The sequence below is a fragment of the Penicillium griseofulvum genome (assembly GCF_001561935.1).
Source record: "Penicillium griseofulvum strain PG3 chromosome Unknown contig_84, whole genome shotgun sequence".
In the NCBI taxonomy this organism is placed as follows: domain Eukaryota; kingdom Fungi; phylum Ascomycota; class Eurotiomycetes; order Eurotiales; family Aspergillaceae; genus Penicillium; species Penicillium griseofulvum.
This window is the reverse complement of record NW_024467475.1, coordinates 196107-214873: the sequence shown is the minus strand read 5'-3', so window position 1 is coordinate 214873 and position 18767 is coordinate 196107. Positions and strand designations below refer to the sequence as shown.

Below are 18767 nucleotides of genomic sequence, written 5' to 3'. Positions count from 1 at the left end.
ACCCCGAGGATTACAGCGACCCGCGGGTGCAGTGCTGACGGAGGCCCATTACTGCTGAGTGGGGTATGGGACGTTGAGGAAGTCGGGGAGGGCGGAACAGTCGAATCAGATGGAGAAGCCACCTCTTTAGCCAGTTGGCTTTGTAGTAGTTCAGGTGAGGTGTTGAGGTAGCTAGGCGGAAGAGCCGATCGCGCGAAATTCAGGTCTGGGCCACGGTGTGGATGTGGGTGTGGATAGTCGTGGGGAGTGTATGGTGGAGGAGAGGCATTACGTCGAGGAGGAGCCAGCCTTTATTCTGAATCGCGGCATATGCGGCCGCCACGCAAGGAATGGAAAGGGTATAGGATGAATGTTACGATCGAGTCGTTGAGATTCGAAGTTAGGTTGTCAAGCTATTTGTGAGTCCCCTAATTGGCAGATATCAGACCCAGTGTATGGGCGGGCGGTGTCTTTTTTTCGGGCAGTTTAAATCTATACATTCAACTTCTTTTTTACGTACAATAGTATTATAAAAGAAACAGTGAGGAAGATATCAGCTGTCTCGATAAAGAGGGTGATTCACAAGAATCTCACTTGTTGCTGTCGACTTGCGGAGTGTTTCACGTGACCGTTCCGCGGATTTCTATTCTTCGGCCAGGAACCACTTCTCTCTTCTCAATCCGATTCGCAATGGCGTCTACCGTACGATTGCCCGCGGGCACATCCGCTCGAATTGTACCATCTGGTTCATTTGTTCAATGTCGCGCCTTCTCCGAGACCTCCCAACAATGGCGTGGGAGACCAATGAATTTCCGCTCTCCAAGCCAAGCGCAGCCATCCTTCAACACCAGAACACAGGGCATGAAGTTAAGCGATCTGCCAAATGACATTGGCATATTACCTGGTACCTTTGTCCGACCTTTATGGAGGGATATGCCTTCAATTTTCAAGGCACCGCGCGATAGGTGGCACATGGAATGGACTTGGCTCAAGTCTTTGGCAACCAACTATGGCAGGTTAGTTCTCCCCAAATCCTCAGAATACTCGGCGCCCTCTATCGCTCTAGTGGTGATTATGTTGAAAAGGAGCTACATATATCATATACTTGCAAGAATTATCTTTTCTAACTGTATTGTAGTCTGCTCCAATATTGCAAGCGTGAGAACAACCTTCCTCTTCTCCTAAGCAAGCGGCGCCACTTTGGCGCAAAACTCCAAAAGGAGATGTATACAGCATTTGCCAAGTAAGCATACGCCTTTTCTCGTTTTCTTATGAGCGTGGCTAACCGCTACCAATTGTTATAGAGGCGACATTCCTAAAATCCGCCAGATCTGCTGCGATGGTCTCGCCAAGCAACTCACCACTGGTATTGAACGCCGCCCGAAGAATGAGCTAGTGACCTGGGAACTGGTGAAATATCTGCGTCAGCCAAGCACAAACTTCATCGGCCTCCGCGTGATATCAGATCGCGCGACAGGCATCCCCGAAGTCCCGAAATCCGGTATCCGTCAAATAGTCGTGCGCATCACGAGCCGACAGTCCACAACGACTCAGATCCAAGATCCCAGTGGAAAGGAGTCTGCAGAAGTTACCAACGTTTCCTCCAAAGAGCAGGACTGCGTTGAGCACTTTGTCATTCAGAATATGCGCTGGAACAACCAGGATAAGGGCTGGAGGGTGTGGGGCCACATCAATCCCACCACATTGGATGAGGTTATGACTAACCCCAGCTTCATGCCTGGCTTGTCGGCCTCCGAGCGTCTGGAAATGATTAAGGACTCGATGGGCAAGAAATAAATTTGAGTCACATCTCAAACTGTGATTTGTGTTTCTTTCTGCCAGAATGATATGCTCTGCGCCTCTGATCTCTCCCCTATTTGGAGACCGAAGATGCGAGATCCGCACTAGGAACGCAAACTAGATGAGAACTGCATGCACTATATGCCTTGCGAAAAGGTTTTTGACCTACTATCTTACCGGATCAACGGCGAATGGCTTTGACACAATATCCTTTACTTCACCTGCTTGTCTCATTTTCGTTTACAAAACTACCTTTTTGGGGCCTAACATTGGATAGAGGCTCAGGTCGGCTTCTTTTCTAGCCTGTCTTCTTTCCTGCACACCGGGATCCCCTGATATAGAAGCATTTACACCTCCCATGTACCATAGCCACCTGTTTTGATCAAATTCTACCTTTCTTTCGAGCCGTTACTTGTATATAAATGGATATCAATGTCTCAAAGAGTGTCCTTCCCAAAGTCTACTATTGTTTTCCGTAACACATTGTACTTTCGAGCTTAAGCTTCTTATTTAAGTGCTCTAAAGCAAACATAAAAAGGAGAAGTTGAAGAATGATAGGTTGGACAGCCATACCAACTACTCAATTGGCTGGCGTTTATTGCTGTCACTTTTGAGGTTTCAAACTTCTCTTCAAAAACGACACTGTACTTTCCACTAACACGATGCCAAATAACCCAATATTTGCTGTCTATCAACCTGACATCATTGGTAACACTATTATACGTTGTTCATGACCGGCATAAGTCAAAACTAAAAGGACTAAGCAGTGTGTATATGTACAACCGGGAGGCACAAAAGCACAATATTATAATGTGTGGCACAGGTATCACCCCAAGGATACACCGCAACACACAGAAGCAGAAGGTACGAACTGATAAAAAAAAGAGGTTCAAAAGAGTACCGGGATGCGGTGCACCAAAACCACTATACGAGGGCTCGCGAACCAACGCTCATATTGAAAGAAAATAAGAAAGAAGCTAGGAGCGGCCGGGGAGCGAATTGATCAGTCATCGTCGAAGATCTGGAATGTGTTATTCAGGATTGTCTCGACGACACGGACCTGCCACCCAGCATCGGCAATATTGCCACCGGTATTGGCGCCCATGAGGGTTGGTCTATAAAGAGAATTAGCGGGTCTGTCTCTGGTAAAATCCCGGTTTGTATAGGATGTCAAATGTGCAAGAACATACCCGAAGCAAATAGCTAAATTGCCCGCGTTCATGCGGTTCTGGGTATAGTGCTCTTGGATCTTGTTGAGATGCTGCGATGGACTGGATTAGTATCTGGATGGACACAAAGACTAATTTTTTGTGGGGAATAAATAGTACCAGAATAATGGCTCGGAGAGTAGCATAGTGGGCATCGGGCAGACTGTTAATAAGGGCGTGCATCGAGTCTCGACGTTGGATGTCATCGTCGAGGCCTATTTCATTGTTAGTTCCTTGAAAATACGAGATTATGTACTCTCTCCATGGCATGAACACTACTTACGAGCGGCGTCAACAAACTGTTGGTAGAGCTGAGTAGTGAACAGAGGGTCGGGGAGGTCCCTGAAGAATTGCTTCACAAGTCCTGCCACACTGTTGACATCATGGTAGAAGTTCTCCGGGTTTGTGAAGTCGACTTGCGAGGAGTCTATTCATAGGAGAGTAGGATTAGCAAGCTGTCCATAATTCCTTAGGTATCTGATCAGCTTACCATTGTCAAACACAGCTTTCATATGGCTGATATGATTGGCACTACCGGAAAGTCGATAGATGCCCTCCATATCCAGACCGAACAGCTCAACTGCTTGGAAGCACTGGTACACAATGAACGGAACTGCTGTTCCATCCCGGGCGTACAGGTCGTTCAGCGAAACACCGAACACTGGCTTCAACGGAGGAAGATTCGATTGGAAATTCCTGTCCATTGGAGGAGGTCCTGCCATTGGCACCTGAATTTGAGGAGCAGGTTCCGGAGCATGCGGCCCTGAGACTGGATATGGAGGTGTGCCAGCTGGGGGCGGAGTGAAGGTCTTCTCCGGAGGATAAGGTGACTGCGGCAATCGGTCACCGCTATGCAGTGGCTGAAGCGCCGGCGAAGAAGTATTATTCGAAGTGAATGTCTGCGGCATGATTGACACGCGCTTATTTTGAGTGCTTGTTTGAGAAGGTGCCGCAGCAGGAGCAGAGGCAGAGGCAGAAGAAGAAATAGCCCCAGCACCACCGAGTGTCTGATCAATGTGTTAGTATAACGGAGCAATCGAGGAATAATGCAGGGCTTACAGGGTGGCGCTCATATTTGACCTGTTCTGAAGCCACGGCTCCCGGGTTTCCTTCATGGCTCAAAATGAACTCGTGGAGATCTCTCTGGTTATCGACTTGGCGAATAACATCGGCAAGACTCTTAGGTGCTAATGGTCCGTTATTCCCATCGGTCTTCAAAGGGCTAACGCAGAGACCTTGACCCAGGAGTAGTTTCTCGTTGAAAGTAGCTGCAAATGATAAGCCGATGAACAGTACACAATGAAACCTGAAGGAATCGCACATACCGAACTTCTGCTGTTGCAGCGTCAAACCCGAATCACACTCAGCGATCAACTGCTGAAGATTGTGTACAGCCTGAGGTCGGTGTGTAGATACTAGCTCCTGGCGCGCTGCTTGAGCAGCCTGGACCTTGGACCCATAATCGCTATCCGCATTCTGGACCTTGCGCAGCAACTCCTCCTCGTGCTGCGCCGCAGATTTGTGACCCTTAAGGCCGAACTTTCCACCATGCTTGTCTCCCGTGCGAACACGGTCATACTGCTCTGCCAACGACTCATACTTGGCCTTTGCCTTCTCCGCCAGCGATTCTGCATCGGCGACCCTCTTCTCCGCAGCTAAACCTGTCTGTTTCCATTGCTTGCGGCCGCGCTCGATGTTGGCGGCAAGCTCGTGCAGGCCATCGGACATCTCGTGGAGAGAGACAGCAAATTGGAGGCCATGATCGACCATGCGCTCCTGAATTCGGTGGATGTCCTTGTAGCTAGAACTGTACGTTCCTTGTCGGTTCTCGGGGCGTTGCGACGCATCGTTGATCACGCGGGACAGTTTTCTCAGGCCTTGGGCGTGCTCTTCTTCGAGGGTCCCTCGCTTTTTCAGGAAGGTTGAGAAATCCTAGTAGATAAGGTATCAGCGTTTGCGATCGTAGTTGGAGTCCTTTTGCGACTACGAACCTTGGCTGAGGCCACGCTTTGCTTCAACCGAGTCAAGAGGGTGGTTATGCCGATCTACTCAATGATTAATATAATTGGGTTTCTTAATGTGCGCCCGGTGGATCTCACATCGGAGTAGATAACTTTGTCTAAGCGGGCTTTCAACTCGTCTGAGATGGCTTCGTGGCCCGGCTGGGTCTCCCCGTTAGGGGATGAGCGACCGGGACTCGGAGGCACATCGGAGAGCTGTAGGGCCGCGGATTCGTGTAGGGCTTGATCCGACATGGAAAGAGTCTTAAACTTGAGTGAATGTCAAGAAAGAGAAGTTAATTAGAGGGGGGAACGGAAAGCCTCACGGGCCACTAATGTCGTCAGGGAGGCCAACGGGAAATGCTGCAGCCTTCTTAGTTTTCGGGCTGAAACGAAATAGGAATGTCCTTGGGCTTCATACATTTAATTATATTGTTCTACAACATATACTATACAAACATAAAAATCACTTTTTATTCTGGTATCGTCGCTATGAATCAATAACATCATTTATACACAGTGGCTTCTATAAAACCGGAGGTGCGACGAAAGAGTCGGGAATGCCATCAAAGACCCAATTGAGGGAATCAAAGACTTCCGAGAACCCAGATTCGCTGAAAAATGCCCCGCCTTCATCAAACTGAGCGGGCATCATCAAGGATTGGTCCTCTAGAGAACTATCCTGCTGTTGCCGCGTCATGTGTCCTGTCGGACCTAGTATATCTTGGTTCGCTGCTATGGCAGCGGCTGTACAAAGAGATTCTTTAGAAACTAGAAGAAAACAAATAAAAGGGGGGGTCAAGAAAGGAAATCTTACCTTGCATTTCCTCGAGGCTTTTGACCGGTCGGAACCGTTGTCGCCAGCGCCAAACTGTATCATACACATGGCTCATGCTCATGCGGCAGCGGACTTTGAGTTGTAGAGCATCTTCTTCGGCGGGCTCTAGGCTCGTAGCATTCCACATCTGAGCAAGGATGTCTGCAAGACGGATAGGACGATCATGATCCATGACACTAATTCGGCGAATTGCTGAGATCGCACCGTTGAACAGTAGCTTGCCATGGTTGAAATCGAGGTGTCGGCTGAAGCTGCTCTTCAGCAACTTCATGAGAGCGAAAGCGGCCGATACAATCATTTGAAGAATATAGTTGGTGGAGTGACCGATCAATTCACCTGGCGAGGTTTCGAGATCAAGTACTCGGCCAAGGAAAGAGGTTGTTGCAAGGAAAAGTTTGATCAGATCGTCGCTTCGTGCAGTAGACCCCAAAAACATGAAATATCGGAAGTGCAATTCTGCAGCACGGAGATGGATCGTGTTGATGGCTTAATACGAGTATAAGCGGCGCGCCAAATTAGAACGAAACGACAACAACTTACCGGAAATTTTTCCGTCAAATTCGACATCCATGTCTCGGAGTTCACTTTCCAAAACCTGCACAACCACGAGCTTGTCGGCACTGATAAAGTCCGCAGGCTCCGGTTTACTACTGTATAATGCCTTGGTCACCCGGTCGCAGAATTTTTCGATGCGTAACCGAATGGCCAGGTCATCGGGAAGCCGGTAGTCGGCATCCCTCAAAGAGGCAGGCTCAAGGGCCCAGTCGTATATTGTGCTCGGTGGCTGGCCATAACCAGTCGCAACACTGCCGAACCCTCAATCAGTATATGATGAACAGCTATATATCGAAAGGTTACTCACTTTTGAGCCACGATGTTGCAAATGACCCATGTATGTAGTCGATCCTTTAAAGCTTCGCCTTGCACTTCCATGCGGAATGTTGTGAACTCTTCCGCTTGAACCGGACGATGTAGTCCAAGCTGCATAGCAATCTGCATCATCAAGCCACTCAGCATGAAGGTTGCATCAGTGCGCTGGCTTGTAGTTGGAAGAGGCCATGTACACAGAACACAAAGGGCCTTGACCACCCGGTAGTCTTGCGGGACACTGGTAATGGTTGACCAAAGCAGTCTGCTAAAGGGTCCGGACAGTGCGCTCAAGAGCCCAGGCTCATATTGAGACCGTCGACTCGCAACACAGATCATAGTCCACGCCAAAAGAGGGCATCGGTTGAGATACACCTCTGGAGGCTTGGGTGGGTTCAAAAGAGGAAGAAAGGGGTGATAATAAGTAAAATATCTATGCAGATGTTAATGGCAGGACCAGGCCAAAGAAATGAAGAGCGCATACTGTTCATATAGTCGAAGAACTCGGGCTCTAGAAAGACAGATATCTTCCAGTCTCCACTGGCCCTCATCCTGTGATATAATAGAACCATCCCTTTTCATAGTTAAAGGAGTTGCTATAGATGAGTGGGCTTCAACCGGCACCGAAACAGGTCGGGATTGATCAATCGCGGCCGAGTCACGCCTAGCAAAGACATCCTCTGAACAATGAGATATGTCATCGCCTGCATGGGATCCATGAGGCTCTACGCCTTGCTCATGATCCGAATTTGGTCCCAGGCGGCGGCGGAGATCTGCGATCTCCTTTTCCATTTCGGCATTGCGCCTGTGAAGGGGAGTCAATACGATGTCAGAGGGAAAAGCAGAAAACAAAAAGATTTACCTTCTTTTAGAAATGCGCTTGAAGGACTGTTCAACTTTACAGTCTATCCCAAGCCTGCGACAACGTGAACAGGCCGCAGCTGGCGTTTGAACAATATCACATCTCAACTATCAGGGTTTGAGGTATCAGCGGCGATTGTCGGAGACCCAATGCGATCGGGGGTTGGTTTGGATAAAATTGCATAGTAATTGGAGACATGCAAATGACTCACCTTTTGCTGCTTACATTCATTACAGGCTTTCCGGCTACCACCCCGGCGCTTGCCCGTGACTGGCGGGGTCTTCTCCATATCGCAAGATTCCGAGCTTCTCTGCATGAAATCGATAACCGGGGCTGGCCGGGGTAATGTGGGGGACCGAAAGTCGCTCGGGGGGATTGAGTAATGCGGCCCATCCGGTGCCAGTATGTTCCGATACCCCAAATCCATCGAGATCAGCCTGTGTTCAGCCGGTATAAAACCCCACGAAACGTGAACGAGTGCTGGAGTCCATGTGCCGTAAATCGGAGAAATCGGCCCGCTGAAGGGGGAAGTGGGGAATTTATCTGCTCATTGAGGACGTTGATTTGCGGGAGATTTGATGCTGAGAACGAATCTCGGCGGTTGCTGATTCATCTGATTATATAATCTCTCACGTTCCCGAGGTCCATGGTCTCAGGGTGTTGAACTACAACATATAAGGATTTGAATACTTCTCTATAATGTGCTTTGTGGTGTAGTTAAGCTACTATTAACCATTGAATAGTCTATATTGCATATTGTCTTATTATCAGCTGAAGTGTATATATATTAAAAAAAAGTATATCAGTATATAATAAACATCCATTGTTTTTTAACAGCTTTAACTATATATATCCGCGTTAGCCCAACAGAGCTAGAATAGCTGATATTCAATATATCGAAGCTATGAATATGTATTTCGTACTTTGTATAAAATGTCATACATTTGTTTGGACTTTATGCCCCACTTCCCATGGCCCGAGGTTGATGTGGATTATATGATCTTCAATGTTGTCTAGGGCTCCAGGATACATCTTTTACATATTTAACTCTCCAATTCCCCCAAAGTTATCATTTCAATATCCGATCTAAACACCTAAATACCTTTGAATCCTAACTTTGAAAAAAAAAAAAAAAAGTACGTTGTTCTATAGTTGCCAGTGCTACTTCAAGGTTAACAATTCAATAGGTCATGTCTGAAATCAACGTCACCGCAGTTTTATCTCCAAAGCCAGAGAAGTTTGAAGAAGTTAGCCCTCATACTTATCTACGGATTTAGCAGTCCAATTAGCTAACATACACCAGGTAGCTACTCTTGTAACCGAAGTCATCAAACAAGTGCAAGAACACGAACCTGATACACTGCTCTACTATGCCTTTCAAATCAAGGACAAGAATGAAATTGTGATTGTTGAGAGGTAAGTCGAGAGTATATACTCTCATTTGGTCCCCATGTGGAGGTACCTCGGCACGATCTACAGATAGTTCGCCACAATTTTTCAAGATCCTAATTTTACGACAGATATAAGAACCAGTCAGCGGTCCAGACCCACGTTAAATCACCTTATTTTCAATCCTTTGCAGGAAAACTACCCACTTTGTTGGCCAAACCCTCGGAGATTAGGGCAGGTGGGTTCCTTTCGGGCGTATCGCGACTATAGGGTCCAAGGGTTAAGGAGGGGTTAGATATAAATAGGATACATAAGTACTGGGGTTCATTTTTTTTTTTTTTGATTCGATATTGAAGTAAAACGCCAAACCATCTCCCGGCGTCACTCGTGATTTAATTGTCATGCGATTGGTGCATTAGTGAAAGATCAAGAGGTCTGTGAGAAGTTCTGAGAAATGTGATCCTATCATAAATAAATAAAAAATATGTTCTGTTTATAGAGATATATAATAAGAACTATATATCTCTATATCTTATTTAGATTAATTATTTAGTGCCTGTTTTTTTTGAGGGGGATTTCAATATAGAAAAATAATATAATCTGACACTTTTGCTAAGGAACTAGTCTGATTTCCTTTTTTTTTTCTCTCGCCCTCTTCTCTTTCTTCTTCTCTCTATAATTTTTTTTTTTTGCTTGGTGAGTTTCTGATCCAAAATCTCCTTTCATCCCATTTTCGTCTCCACATCTTTCCCACCCCCTCTTTTTCCCTTAGCTCCAGCCTCTTTCTCAAAGCCCCTGAAGCTAAAGCTAATGTCCTGAAGATACCCCTTCTGCTACGTTTATTTTATCCCTTTGATTTGGTTTGATTCTACATTTTTGCGATATGGCGACGGGTCCGGCTACTCAGTCACTGAAGGTGGGCAATTGATCCGATCCACAGGGATGCACGGCTAATTGATTGTAGTGTGTGGTGACTGGTGATGGTGCAGTTGGCAAGGTTAGTACCCCGACGACCCCTGGTCATGCGATACTAACATTTAATTCTATAGACATGTCTTCTGATCTCGTACACAACAAATGCTTTCCCAGGAGAATACATCCCTACTGTGTTCGTACCCCTCAATGCGAAACCCTGAATCTCGAACGGACATTGATTCCATTACAGCTTTGACAACTACACGGCTAGTGTGATGGTTGACGGCCGGCCGATCAGCCTGGGATTGTGGGATACTGCTGGACAAGAGGATTACGATCGCCTGAGGCCGTTATCCTACCCTCAAACCGATGTCTTTTTGATCTGCTTCTCCATCGTCAGCCCCCCATCATTCGATAACGTCAAAGCGAAGGTACGAATGGACCGAACACACCCAAGGCAACTAATAAGCTCTCTATATTTCTATGCGACTAACTGTTCCCCGCTTGCAGTGGTTCCCCGAAATCGAACACCATGCCCCAAATGTCCCCATCATCCTCGTCGGTACGAAACTCGATCTGAGGGACGACCGCGCGACTACGGAAGCCCTACGCGCACGCAAGATGGAGACCGTCTCCTACGAACAAGCTCTGGCCGTTGCTAAGGAAATTCGTGCACATAAGTACCTGGAGTGTTCGGCGTTGACACAACGCAACTTGAAGAGCGTGTTCGACGAAGCCATCCGGTGTGTTACCACTCTTTCCCCGAGAGACTTGCATATATCGGTTCTTTTTTTCTAACCCTACGTCACAGGGCCGTTCTCAATCCCCGTCCCGCTACGAAATCCGGGAGGAAGGGAGTCAAATGCAGTATCTTGTAGAGCACGTTTGTTTGACTTGACTCGTCTCCCATGTTCTCGTATGCTATAATGAATAATATATAGTTAATACGGCGTCTGGGTAGTTAGAGGCTTTTTTTTTTTAATTCGCCGGCCTCTCAGTCCTGTTTTGTGATGAAATCCATTGACCGTTTTTCTTGGGAATATTTCCTGTCTTTGCCCTTTTGGCCTTTGTTCATAGTCTGTCCCAATTCATTCGCGATGTTCTTCACGCCGAGATTATGTAGTTATGATATATGCCCACTTGGGGAATGTTTGTCGGGAAGCACAGAAAAGAACAAATGAATTGGTATCTTCAAAATCAAGGTATAGAGACATGAAGTAAGTACTTTTTTGGAACATAGAAAAACAGGCCAAATCTGATGCTCCCGGGAATGCATGGCTATCAAAATGTCCAGCTGCCTGCAGATGCTCCGGACACCTTCCTGTACACTGTTCTGATCCAACGAGTTGAAACCCTTAAAAAAGTAGACCATAGTAGTGAGCCGACGGTTTTTGTTGGTTTAAACACGGCCTCTACGGCTAGGGTGCAGACCAGCCCACTGATCGTTGTCAGCGCTGGCAGAGTTGTCAGCTGCGCCGTCCATGGTAGCAGCGTTGGCACCAGAGCCGCCAGCCGGGGCAGCCTTCTTCTCGTGCTTCCTCTTATCCTTCTGGATATCCTTGGCCTGGCGCTGGCGCTCCTCGTTAAGCTTCTCGTTCTTGGCCTGGATCTTAGCATTGCGATGTTCGGACTTAGCGCCGCCGCCGCCAGCACTATTGGTATTTAGTAAACAGTCTATTGCATTTGGACATTCTTGCTTGGAGAAGATGAAATGATGATCATCTGCTCCAATTGGGAGGGTGATAACTCACGTCAGCTCGACGTTCATGCGTCGGGGAGGGTACTTTCCGTCGTCGAAGGTGGAGTGGTGGTACAGCTTGAGGCAAGTCTTCATGCGGTCATAGTTGTCAAACTCAATGAATGCAAAGCCGCGGCATTTAGTGGGGGCTTCTTTCTTGGTGGCGACGCGGATTGTGGCCGGGGGGTTCTTCTCGAAGTGCTTGCTCAAGGACTCATGGTTGGCGGAGTAGGGAAGGTTGCCTGCATGTGCGAATATGCTTTGATTAGTCCTATGTCCTTGTTTCGAGATAGTCCATATGGATTGAAATCACATACCGACAAAGCAGATGAAGCGGGAACTCTTTGGGGCTTGCTCAGCCTCCGCGGATTCAGTAGTAGGTTCTTCTTCGGTCTTAGCCACGGGTTCAGCGGTCTCCTTCTTTTCCTTCTTCTGCTTTTTCTCTTTTTTCTCCTTCTTCTTGTCCTTCTTCTCCTTCTTATCGGCGTCCACCTTCTCGGCAGGGGTCACGTCAACATCCATAGCGTCTTCGGAGGGAGGAGCAGGCTTAGCATCGGCCTCCTCGGCCTTGGGCTCCTCCTTTTCGGACTTGTTCTTCTTCTCCTTCTTCTCCTTCTTCTCCTTCTTTCCCTTCTTTTCCTTCTTTTCCTTCTTCTCCTTCACCTCTTCCTGTGCCAGGGCAGCAGTTTCGGCAGGAGCAACAACCTCAGACTCTTCATCCAACTTGCGCTTCTCCTTCTTCTCCTTCTTGTCTTTCTTGTCTTTCTTCTCCTTCTTCATCTTCTTGCCCTCAGGCTCGATCACCTCATCCTGCACGAGTTTGCGCTTATCGCCCATTGTGGTGGTGTGTAGGGTTGATGTTGTGATGAAAAGGGACAATTGTGAGACGGGAATAACACAAGACGAAAGGAATTCTTGGGATGTTGGGGGAAATAAAAAAGAGGTGAAGATAGTTTGCAGCGCAACGAGACTCAAGCTCCAAAAAAAAAGTCGGGCGGAGAGAAAAGTGAAATTTATTTTTGCCGTGTTTCAGGAAGCGGTGAATACAAGCTTCCTGATAAGGCCTTGGTTTTTACTAGTAGCTTGCAAATTAAATACACACCATACTAAACAATTGTATGCATACATCCAGTCAAGTTTGCATGTACTCAAATCATATATCAGTATAAATTTTAGTGATCAACTCTCTGTTGAATTAGAACACCAAGATCTTCACACCCTTCTTCGCTCCATAGCGCTCACGCAGTTCCGGCCGAGTAAGCAGCTTCAACAGCGGCATATGCGTGTCCTTCATGTCAAAGATGCCTCGTTGCTTCTGGTCAACGTGTGATCCATCAATGACAATGCGCTCCAGCTCCTCCAGGTTGAGAGTTCCTAGAAGATCGATATCAGCATATGTATATATGGGGAAATAGAGCTATCTATAGATAGCAACCGAGCAAACTCACCAGACTCGATCAAATCAGATATTCTGGTTGGGGTTCCAGCCCCGATACCAGACCGAGCACGTTGAAGGAACTGCTTTGATTCCTCCAGCTTGATGTGCTTTGCGAACAACTTGCCTACAATGCTCTCCTTGGTCTGGAAGGAGCGTAGTGCCCTAGTAACATCAATTGTCAGCCCTAGCTTCAACTAATACCAAGAAAAAAGGTTGGAACTTTATCCACTTACCGTACAACATCAGCGGATCGCAGAGCAGCACCCGAAATGACTAATGTATGAGGTGTGCCGTTCTTCTCAGACGACTTTGATAGGTCGCAACCCTTGGGACTGAACGTCTTGAGGAATTCGGGAAGTTGCTCTAGCTTTCGACTGGAGGTGAACGAAGAGGTATCGAGGAATGCAGAGTCTATGAGATTCGTTAATGTCTATGATACCACTCGGCCTTGGTCGACAGAACAATAGGAAGTATATGTACCTGGGACTGAAAGATCACTCAGCTCAACAGCAGAGAGCTCCTTCTCGTGTCTTTTGGCCTTCTTCGCGAAGTGATCGCCCAACAACCGGCCGTCCATCTTGCCAATCGACTCATCAATACCGTCTTTGCGCGTTGACTGCTGCTCTTCGTGTTCAGCCTGCTTCTTTTTGTTTATGCTCTTCTTCTGCTTTTTCTTGCTTGATCCCTCTGCGGGTTTGCCTGTCTCGGGATTTTCTTGCTTGGGAGCAGCATCGTCGGCTTGTCTCTTGCGCTTGTTTTGGAGCTTATTGGCAAGTCCTTTGGGGGCGTTTGTATCAGCCATTGTGATGATAGCCAGATAAACTTGACAAAATAATCTTCCGAGTATTGTAAGCTTCAATTGGTAAATGCAAATCGCATTGAGACTTCGTTGCGCAAAAAAAAGCCGGCTGAATCAGCCAATCTTATCGATAAGAAGGGACCAATCACGCATTGGCCCGCAATTGTTGTTTCGAGACGCGACAACCTTGGAACCTTGGAAGACGAACATCAATGTTAATCTTGTAGGTAATTTACTGTTCGTCCAGTTGATCTGGGATTTTACAGTTGTGGTGATCACATATGGGACTTAGTATATCTTGCATGATATAGTTGTACTTCTCTCACTGAAGGAAAACACACCAAGTCATGTCTACTTCTACCCCAAATGCGCGTGGGCATCGGTCACCATTTGGGACTGCTACCCCGTCTGGGGATACAACATTGACCGGAGTGAGTGCCATCCCTTACCTTTTGAGGGGTTGGAAAATTGCTGACCGTATCATCAACCTACAGCTCCAACGTCTCCCTAGTCATACACGCTACCCTCTTACACCCAGTCGACTTGTTACCGCAGCCACCCCAGGTACCCAACGATCTGCCTCTCGATATACACCGCGTGCTCGGGGTGTGGGTGCGCCAACAACACCGTACGGACTTCGCGCCCGGCAACAACGAGCAGCAAATACCCCTGGTCGCGATCGCCGACGAAGCGGCAGAATGCACCGGGAGACTACATTCGATATCCTTAGAAACCTGGGCAGAGGTAAGAGCTTCACTATATACCATTCGGCACGAAGAATTGAACTGAATTATTCGGACCGGTCTTAGCACTTGCTCCTGTATCTCAACCTATCCGGTCCTCGCCACAGGAGAAGTCCGAGCCCATCGAAGAGCCAATTGATGAATTTGAGCAGCTTGATAATGAGCCAGAAATCGAGCGGCCACGCTTATCTCTGCCTATTCAGGAGTCCGAGGAAGAAGGCGAAGAAGCGAGTCCTGAAATGCACCCCCCGAGAATGTCTCTCGCCTTTGCAGAGGATGATGTGGATATTACTTATCAGTCTGTCGAATACCCTCGCGACGCCAGTATCCGAGACCGGGACCGGTTATCAATGATGAGCCGGGCTACCGGCAGAATCAGTGGAGATTTTGATGAGACACGATTAGAGAGCGATGACGCAGATGAAACTGGCATTATGGGCGAGGATGATGAGGCAGAGGATACAATGATTAGTGGTGGTGACTTTGATAGAGGGTGGGTATTCAAGTGTTGGATTGTCTATTATAAAACTTGGCTAATATCACATATAGGGGAGAGACGGAAGACCTGGGCCGCTTCCATTTTGACCTTAACTTTCCATCTCCTGCGGCTGCTCCGCTTGAAGATCCCACTGCCGGAGATATGAACGATATGGAGGATTTCGAACTGTCCACCGCGGAGCCACCCCCAGCTCCATCAGACGACGACGATGATGACGTTGGAGGTGATCTTGGTTTCGGACTCGACTTCCCACCCGCAGAGTCCCCAAGTGAGAGCCCTGGGATTGTTGGAGGTGGATTGCGAGACGAAGCTGTTCCAGCCCAGGGCAAGCAAAAAAAGATTTCACGACATGGAATTCCTGTCCCAAACTTGCCTGCGGGTGTGGTAAAAAAACTAGCGACTCGCTTCGCGCGTTCGGGGGCTGGATCAAAGGCAAAAATCAACAAGGCCACACTGGCCGCTATCGAGCAGGCATCCTCTTGGTACTTCGAGCAAGCAAGCCAGGATTTGGCTGCGTATTCAACGCACGCAGGACGAAAGACCATTGATGAGAGCGATGTCATCACTTTGCTGAGAAGGTTAGTTTCCTTGGGGGCCAACCATGCCTTGAGAGTAATTGCTGACTTGTTCCAGACAACGCCATATCAACAACTCGACGACAGTTTTTTCACTCGCCCAGAAGCATTTACCCAAAGAACTTCAGCAAGATATGAGATTGGCCATGCCTCCATGAATGTCCAAAACGAAAATCTCCATGAAAAATAACGCTTTCAACGCCAATGAATTTTCCTAAGGTAAAGCTGGAATCCCACTACCGATTACCAGTTTCGGTTTTGGCGAACTCGGCGCAATGCCTCGTTGGGATTCTTCCGGATAACCATCCACATCATGATAGTCGTGGCCAAAGACAGGCCATACCTGCAGAGAATGAGCGTCAATCTCGAGTGGGAAGGGAAATGAAGCAACGGATCCCACTTACCAAGTGAAGATGTATTGAGAATGATTGTTTCTCAAATTTACCTCGGCGGCGCGGCCGATCGGGATACCCTTGGCCTCACGATCATAAGATTCGAGGAGGTCAGGTACTGGAAACGCAAATCATTGTTAGCCATGCATTAGCAAGATAATTCAACCTAGCCTCCTTACCCATTGTCTGCTCAATCCAAACAGGCTGGCTCCCGCTCAGCTCTGCCATCTGGTTGATATCGGGGAAGTAGAACTTTCCCTCCTCCGGCTTGTTCTCCGGTGTAAACATGTTTTTCTTCCACGGTTCTCGTAGCAACCCCTCTACGGTCACCTCTTCATTGGACACACCCAAAGGCCGGTCTTTTTGGTCCTTCAATTTCCTTGAAATCCAACCACGGTTCACAAGTACGGTGCTCTGTCCCTCTCGCTCGAGGGGAGTCACCACGATAAACCCATCCTCTCCTTCGTTCATACGGGGCCCGACCAACATTTCTTTGTCATGGCGGAAATGGCCGGTAGCATACACACGGCGGTAGTCGAACTCTGAAATGGCATCCGGGTCAATTCGCGGCGGCAGAGGCAGAGGAGGCTTCACGAGACGGTCCTCAAATTTGGCCATTAGTTTGGTTTTCCAGTCCAGGCGCTGTACCTGCCATGTACCAAGTACAAATGAGATGATAGGAATCAGAGCTATAGATATGTAGAACGGTAAGTTAGCAATCGTCTCTTGGCCACGAAACATATTATTCTCGAGAATATCTAGCATTGGACATTGACATACCCAAAATGATCAGACCAGGTCCATGCTTCTTATTAACACGGACAAGCCTTGCCGGGTGGTCCACGACATTTAGACCATCAGCCAGCTGGCGCGATTGAGAGATATGGCGGAATTGTTGTAGGCGATATTTGGCGCTGATGAAATTGATCTTTGATGATACACGTGGGCATCGAACGGCCCGAGTTGGCGGCGTCCAGACCCTCGCAGATGCCTTCTGCAAAGCAGAAAATATCGGCCGCATATTGACAGCTTAGAAAATATGAACACCGAGTTGAGGTTTGGACGGGGGTGAAAGTTGGAGTTTCTTGCAAATGCGGCGGCAGTTGGGATTTCGGGATCGGGGGTTACCGTGACCGCCCAGGTTTCTCCAATCTTATACATTGTCTCTCCGCACTGGCCTTCTCATGTCCCTAAGTCTTTCCCGGAATGCGATCATGACACTTTTCTACAACGGATCCCTTCAGGAGGGCATTTCTGCTGCAGTGAGAGATGCCAAAGCGGTCACTTGCTTTGTTAGAGGTTGCTGGCTTTCTCCCCGCATTGACTGACATGTTGCTGATCTTGGACTTGAACAGATGACCAGGAGTTGAGCTCTCAATGGGAAGACGCTTATTTCGGTGATGCTGAGGTACATATACTTGCTACAATTGAACATCTGACGGCATCTGACTCCCTGTAGGTTGCGCAAGCACTCAATGCCAAAGCAGTTGTATTGCGCTTGACAGCGGGGTCACAGGAAGCTGGATTCCTTGCCTCTTTCTGTCCGATTTCGAAATTTCCGACTGTTGTCCTTATCAAGTGCGCTCAATCTTGCAACGCCTATGTGCAATCTAGTGTTAATTGCTGACTTGTTCCAGGAATGGCACGCTAAAGGAGTACATCGGGCCAGATATCTCGAAAGATGACTTCCGTAGTCGATTGATTACAGCTTTGGAAAACGAACAGACACCCAATCCTGCACAGCAACTACAAGGAAATGACACTCCTGCCGCTTCAACTAATCCTACACCGGTATCAGTCGTGCCCCAACCCAAGCCTAGGGTGCCATCCAGTGCCAGCAAATCTGCACAGCCCTCAAAGCAAGCAAGCGAAATTGCAATCAAGAAACAATCACCGGTTGAACAAATACCCAAGAAAACTGCAGAACCTGGCAAATCAGCAGCGTCTGCATCTCAAAGCCCCTTAATATCCAAAGAAGCCGGCAATAAAGATATCAAAGGCAAAGCACCGATGGGTTCTAAGAAGCCCGCTGACAAAGGTGTTGCAAAGAACGAACCCAAAGAGCCAAAACCCGTAGTCCCTCGAGGACCTCCAACCGAGTACCGGCTACAAGTGCGCCTGTTTGATGGAAGTTCCGTGCGATCTAGCTTTACACCCACCCAGAACATCCGAAACGATGTACGGGCTTGGCTTGATCAGAAAATGGAAGGCGACAACCGACCCTACAATCTCAAACATATCTTAACCCCCCTCCCCAGCGAAACTCTTTCAGCCACCCAGGAGTCACAAACTCTCCGAGACTTAGGGCTTGGTTCCACCGCGAACCTGGTCATGGTTCCGGTAGCAACATATACGGAGGCCTATTCTGCAGCGGGTAGTTTGCCAGTTCGTGGTATATCTGCCGTCTACAACCTTGCATCTTCTGCTGCCAGCGCTGCAACGGGTCTTGTGGGTTCATTCCTTGGATATGGCTCAACCGCGCCGACAAGCGATACAGCCGCCTCTTCGGCCTCTCCGGCTGCTGGCACTTCGCAACGTCCTAGGAGCACGGGGCCCAATATCCGGACACTGAGGGACCAGCAAGATGGACGCGGGAAAAATCAGTTCTACAATGGGAACCAGGTATGTGCTGCCAAGTGAGAATATCTTGTTCGGGATTGGCTAACATCTTTCTTAGTTGAACTTTGAGCCCAGGAAGAACCAGGATGACAAGGATAAATAAGGC

General features: G+C 48.0%; 8 protein-coding genes across 8 annotated transcripts; 4 read left to right on the top strand and 4 right to left on the bottom strand.

Moving 5' to 3' along the window:
* Nucleotides 1-669: 669 nt before the first annotated feature.
* PGRI_046340 (uncharacterized protein) lies at nt 670-1776 on the top strand (the record flags this gene model as incomplete). Its single annotated transcript, XM_040792347.1, has 3 exons — nt 670-995; nt 1118-1222; nt 1284-1776. 3 exons carry the CDS (start codon nt 670-672, stop codon nt 1774-1776), a joined length of 924 nt encoding a protein of 307 aa, XP_040644314.1.
* A 1006-nt stretch (nt 1777-2782) lies between these two features.
* rgd1 (putative Rho GTPase activator (Rgd1)) lies at nt 2783-7484 on the bottom strand (the record flags this gene model as incomplete). Its single annotated transcript, XM_040792346.1, has 14 exons — nt 2783-2894; nt 2970-3040; nt 3108-3202; nt 3271-3414; nt 3478-3994; nt 4047-4255; nt 4313-4919; nt 4979-5032; nt 5087-5257; nt 5523-5734; nt 5805-6311; nt 6366-6631; nt 6688-7125; nt 7177-7484. The coding sequence occupies 14 exons, from the start codon at nt 7482-7484 to the stop codon at nt 2783-2785; spliced, it is 3711 nt and encodes a 1236-aa protein (XP_040644313.1).
* Nucleotides 7485-9826: 2342 nt separating this feature from the next.
* Nucleotides 9827-10736, top strand: racA (putative Rho GTPase Rac; the record flags this gene model as incomplete). The annotated part of the gene is made up of 6 exons (XM_040792345.1): nt 9827-9859; nt 9908-9940; nt 9993-10051; nt 10109-10289; nt 10369-10601; nt 10670-10736. The coding sequence occupies 6 exons, from the start codon at nt 9827-9829 to the stop codon at nt 10734-10736; spliced, it is 606 nt and encodes a 201-aa protein (XP_040644312.1).
* Nucleotides 10737-11257: 521 nt separating this feature from the next.
* Nucleotides 11258-12433, bottom strand: PGRI_046310 (RNA-binding protein; the record flags this gene model as incomplete). The annotated part of the gene is made up of 3 exons (XM_040792344.1): nt 11258-11510; nt 11610-11838; nt 11914-12433. 3 exons carry the CDS (start codon nt 12431-12433, stop codon nt 11258-11260), a joined length of 1002 nt encoding a protein of 333 aa, XP_040644311.1.
* A 358-nt stretch (nt 12434-12791) lies between these two features.
* On the bottom strand, nt 12792-13836 carry PGRI_046300 (uncharacterized protein; the record flags this gene model as incomplete). The annotated part of the gene is made up of 4 exons (XM_040792343.1): nt 12792-12970; nt 13045-13196; nt 13268-13445; nt 13515-13836. The coding sequence occupies 4 exons, from the start codon at nt 13834-13836 to the stop codon at nt 12792-12794; spliced, it is 831 nt and encodes a 276-aa protein (XP_040644310.1).
* A 344-nt stretch (nt 13837-14180) lies between these two features.
* On the top strand, nt 14181-15808 carry PGRI_046290 (uncharacterized protein; the record flags this gene model as incomplete). Its single annotated transcript, XM_040792342.1, has 5 exons — nt 14181-14264; nt 14328-14577; nt 14643-15069; nt 15126-15653; nt 15709-15808. 5 exons carry the CDS (start codon nt 14181-14183, stop codon nt 15806-15808), a joined length of 1389 nt encoding a protein of 462 aa, XP_040644309.1.
* Nucleotides 15809-15893: 85 nt separating this feature from the next.
* PGRI_046280 (cytochrome oxidase assembly protein SHY1) lies at nt 15894-17063 on the bottom strand (the record flags this gene model as incomplete). The annotated part of the gene is made up of 4 exons (XM_040792341.1): nt 15894-15993; nt 16055-16160; nt 16222-16731; nt 16823-17063. 4 exons carry the CDS (start codon nt 17061-17063, stop codon nt 15894-15896), a joined length of 957 nt encoding a protein of 318 aa, XP_040644308.1.
* Nucleotides 17064-17226: 163 nt separating this feature from the next.
* Nucleotides 17227-18764, top strand: PGRI_046270 (UBX domain-containing protein; the record flags this gene model as incomplete). Its single annotated transcript, XM_040792340.1, has 5 exons — nt 17227-17341; nt 17398-17450; nt 17502-17620; nt 17680-18664; nt 18720-18764. The coding sequence occupies 5 exons, from the start codon at nt 17227-17229 to the stop codon at nt 18762-18764; spliced, it is 1317 nt and encodes a 438-aa protein (XP_040644307.1).
* Nucleotides 18765-18767: the final 3 nt, after the last annotated feature.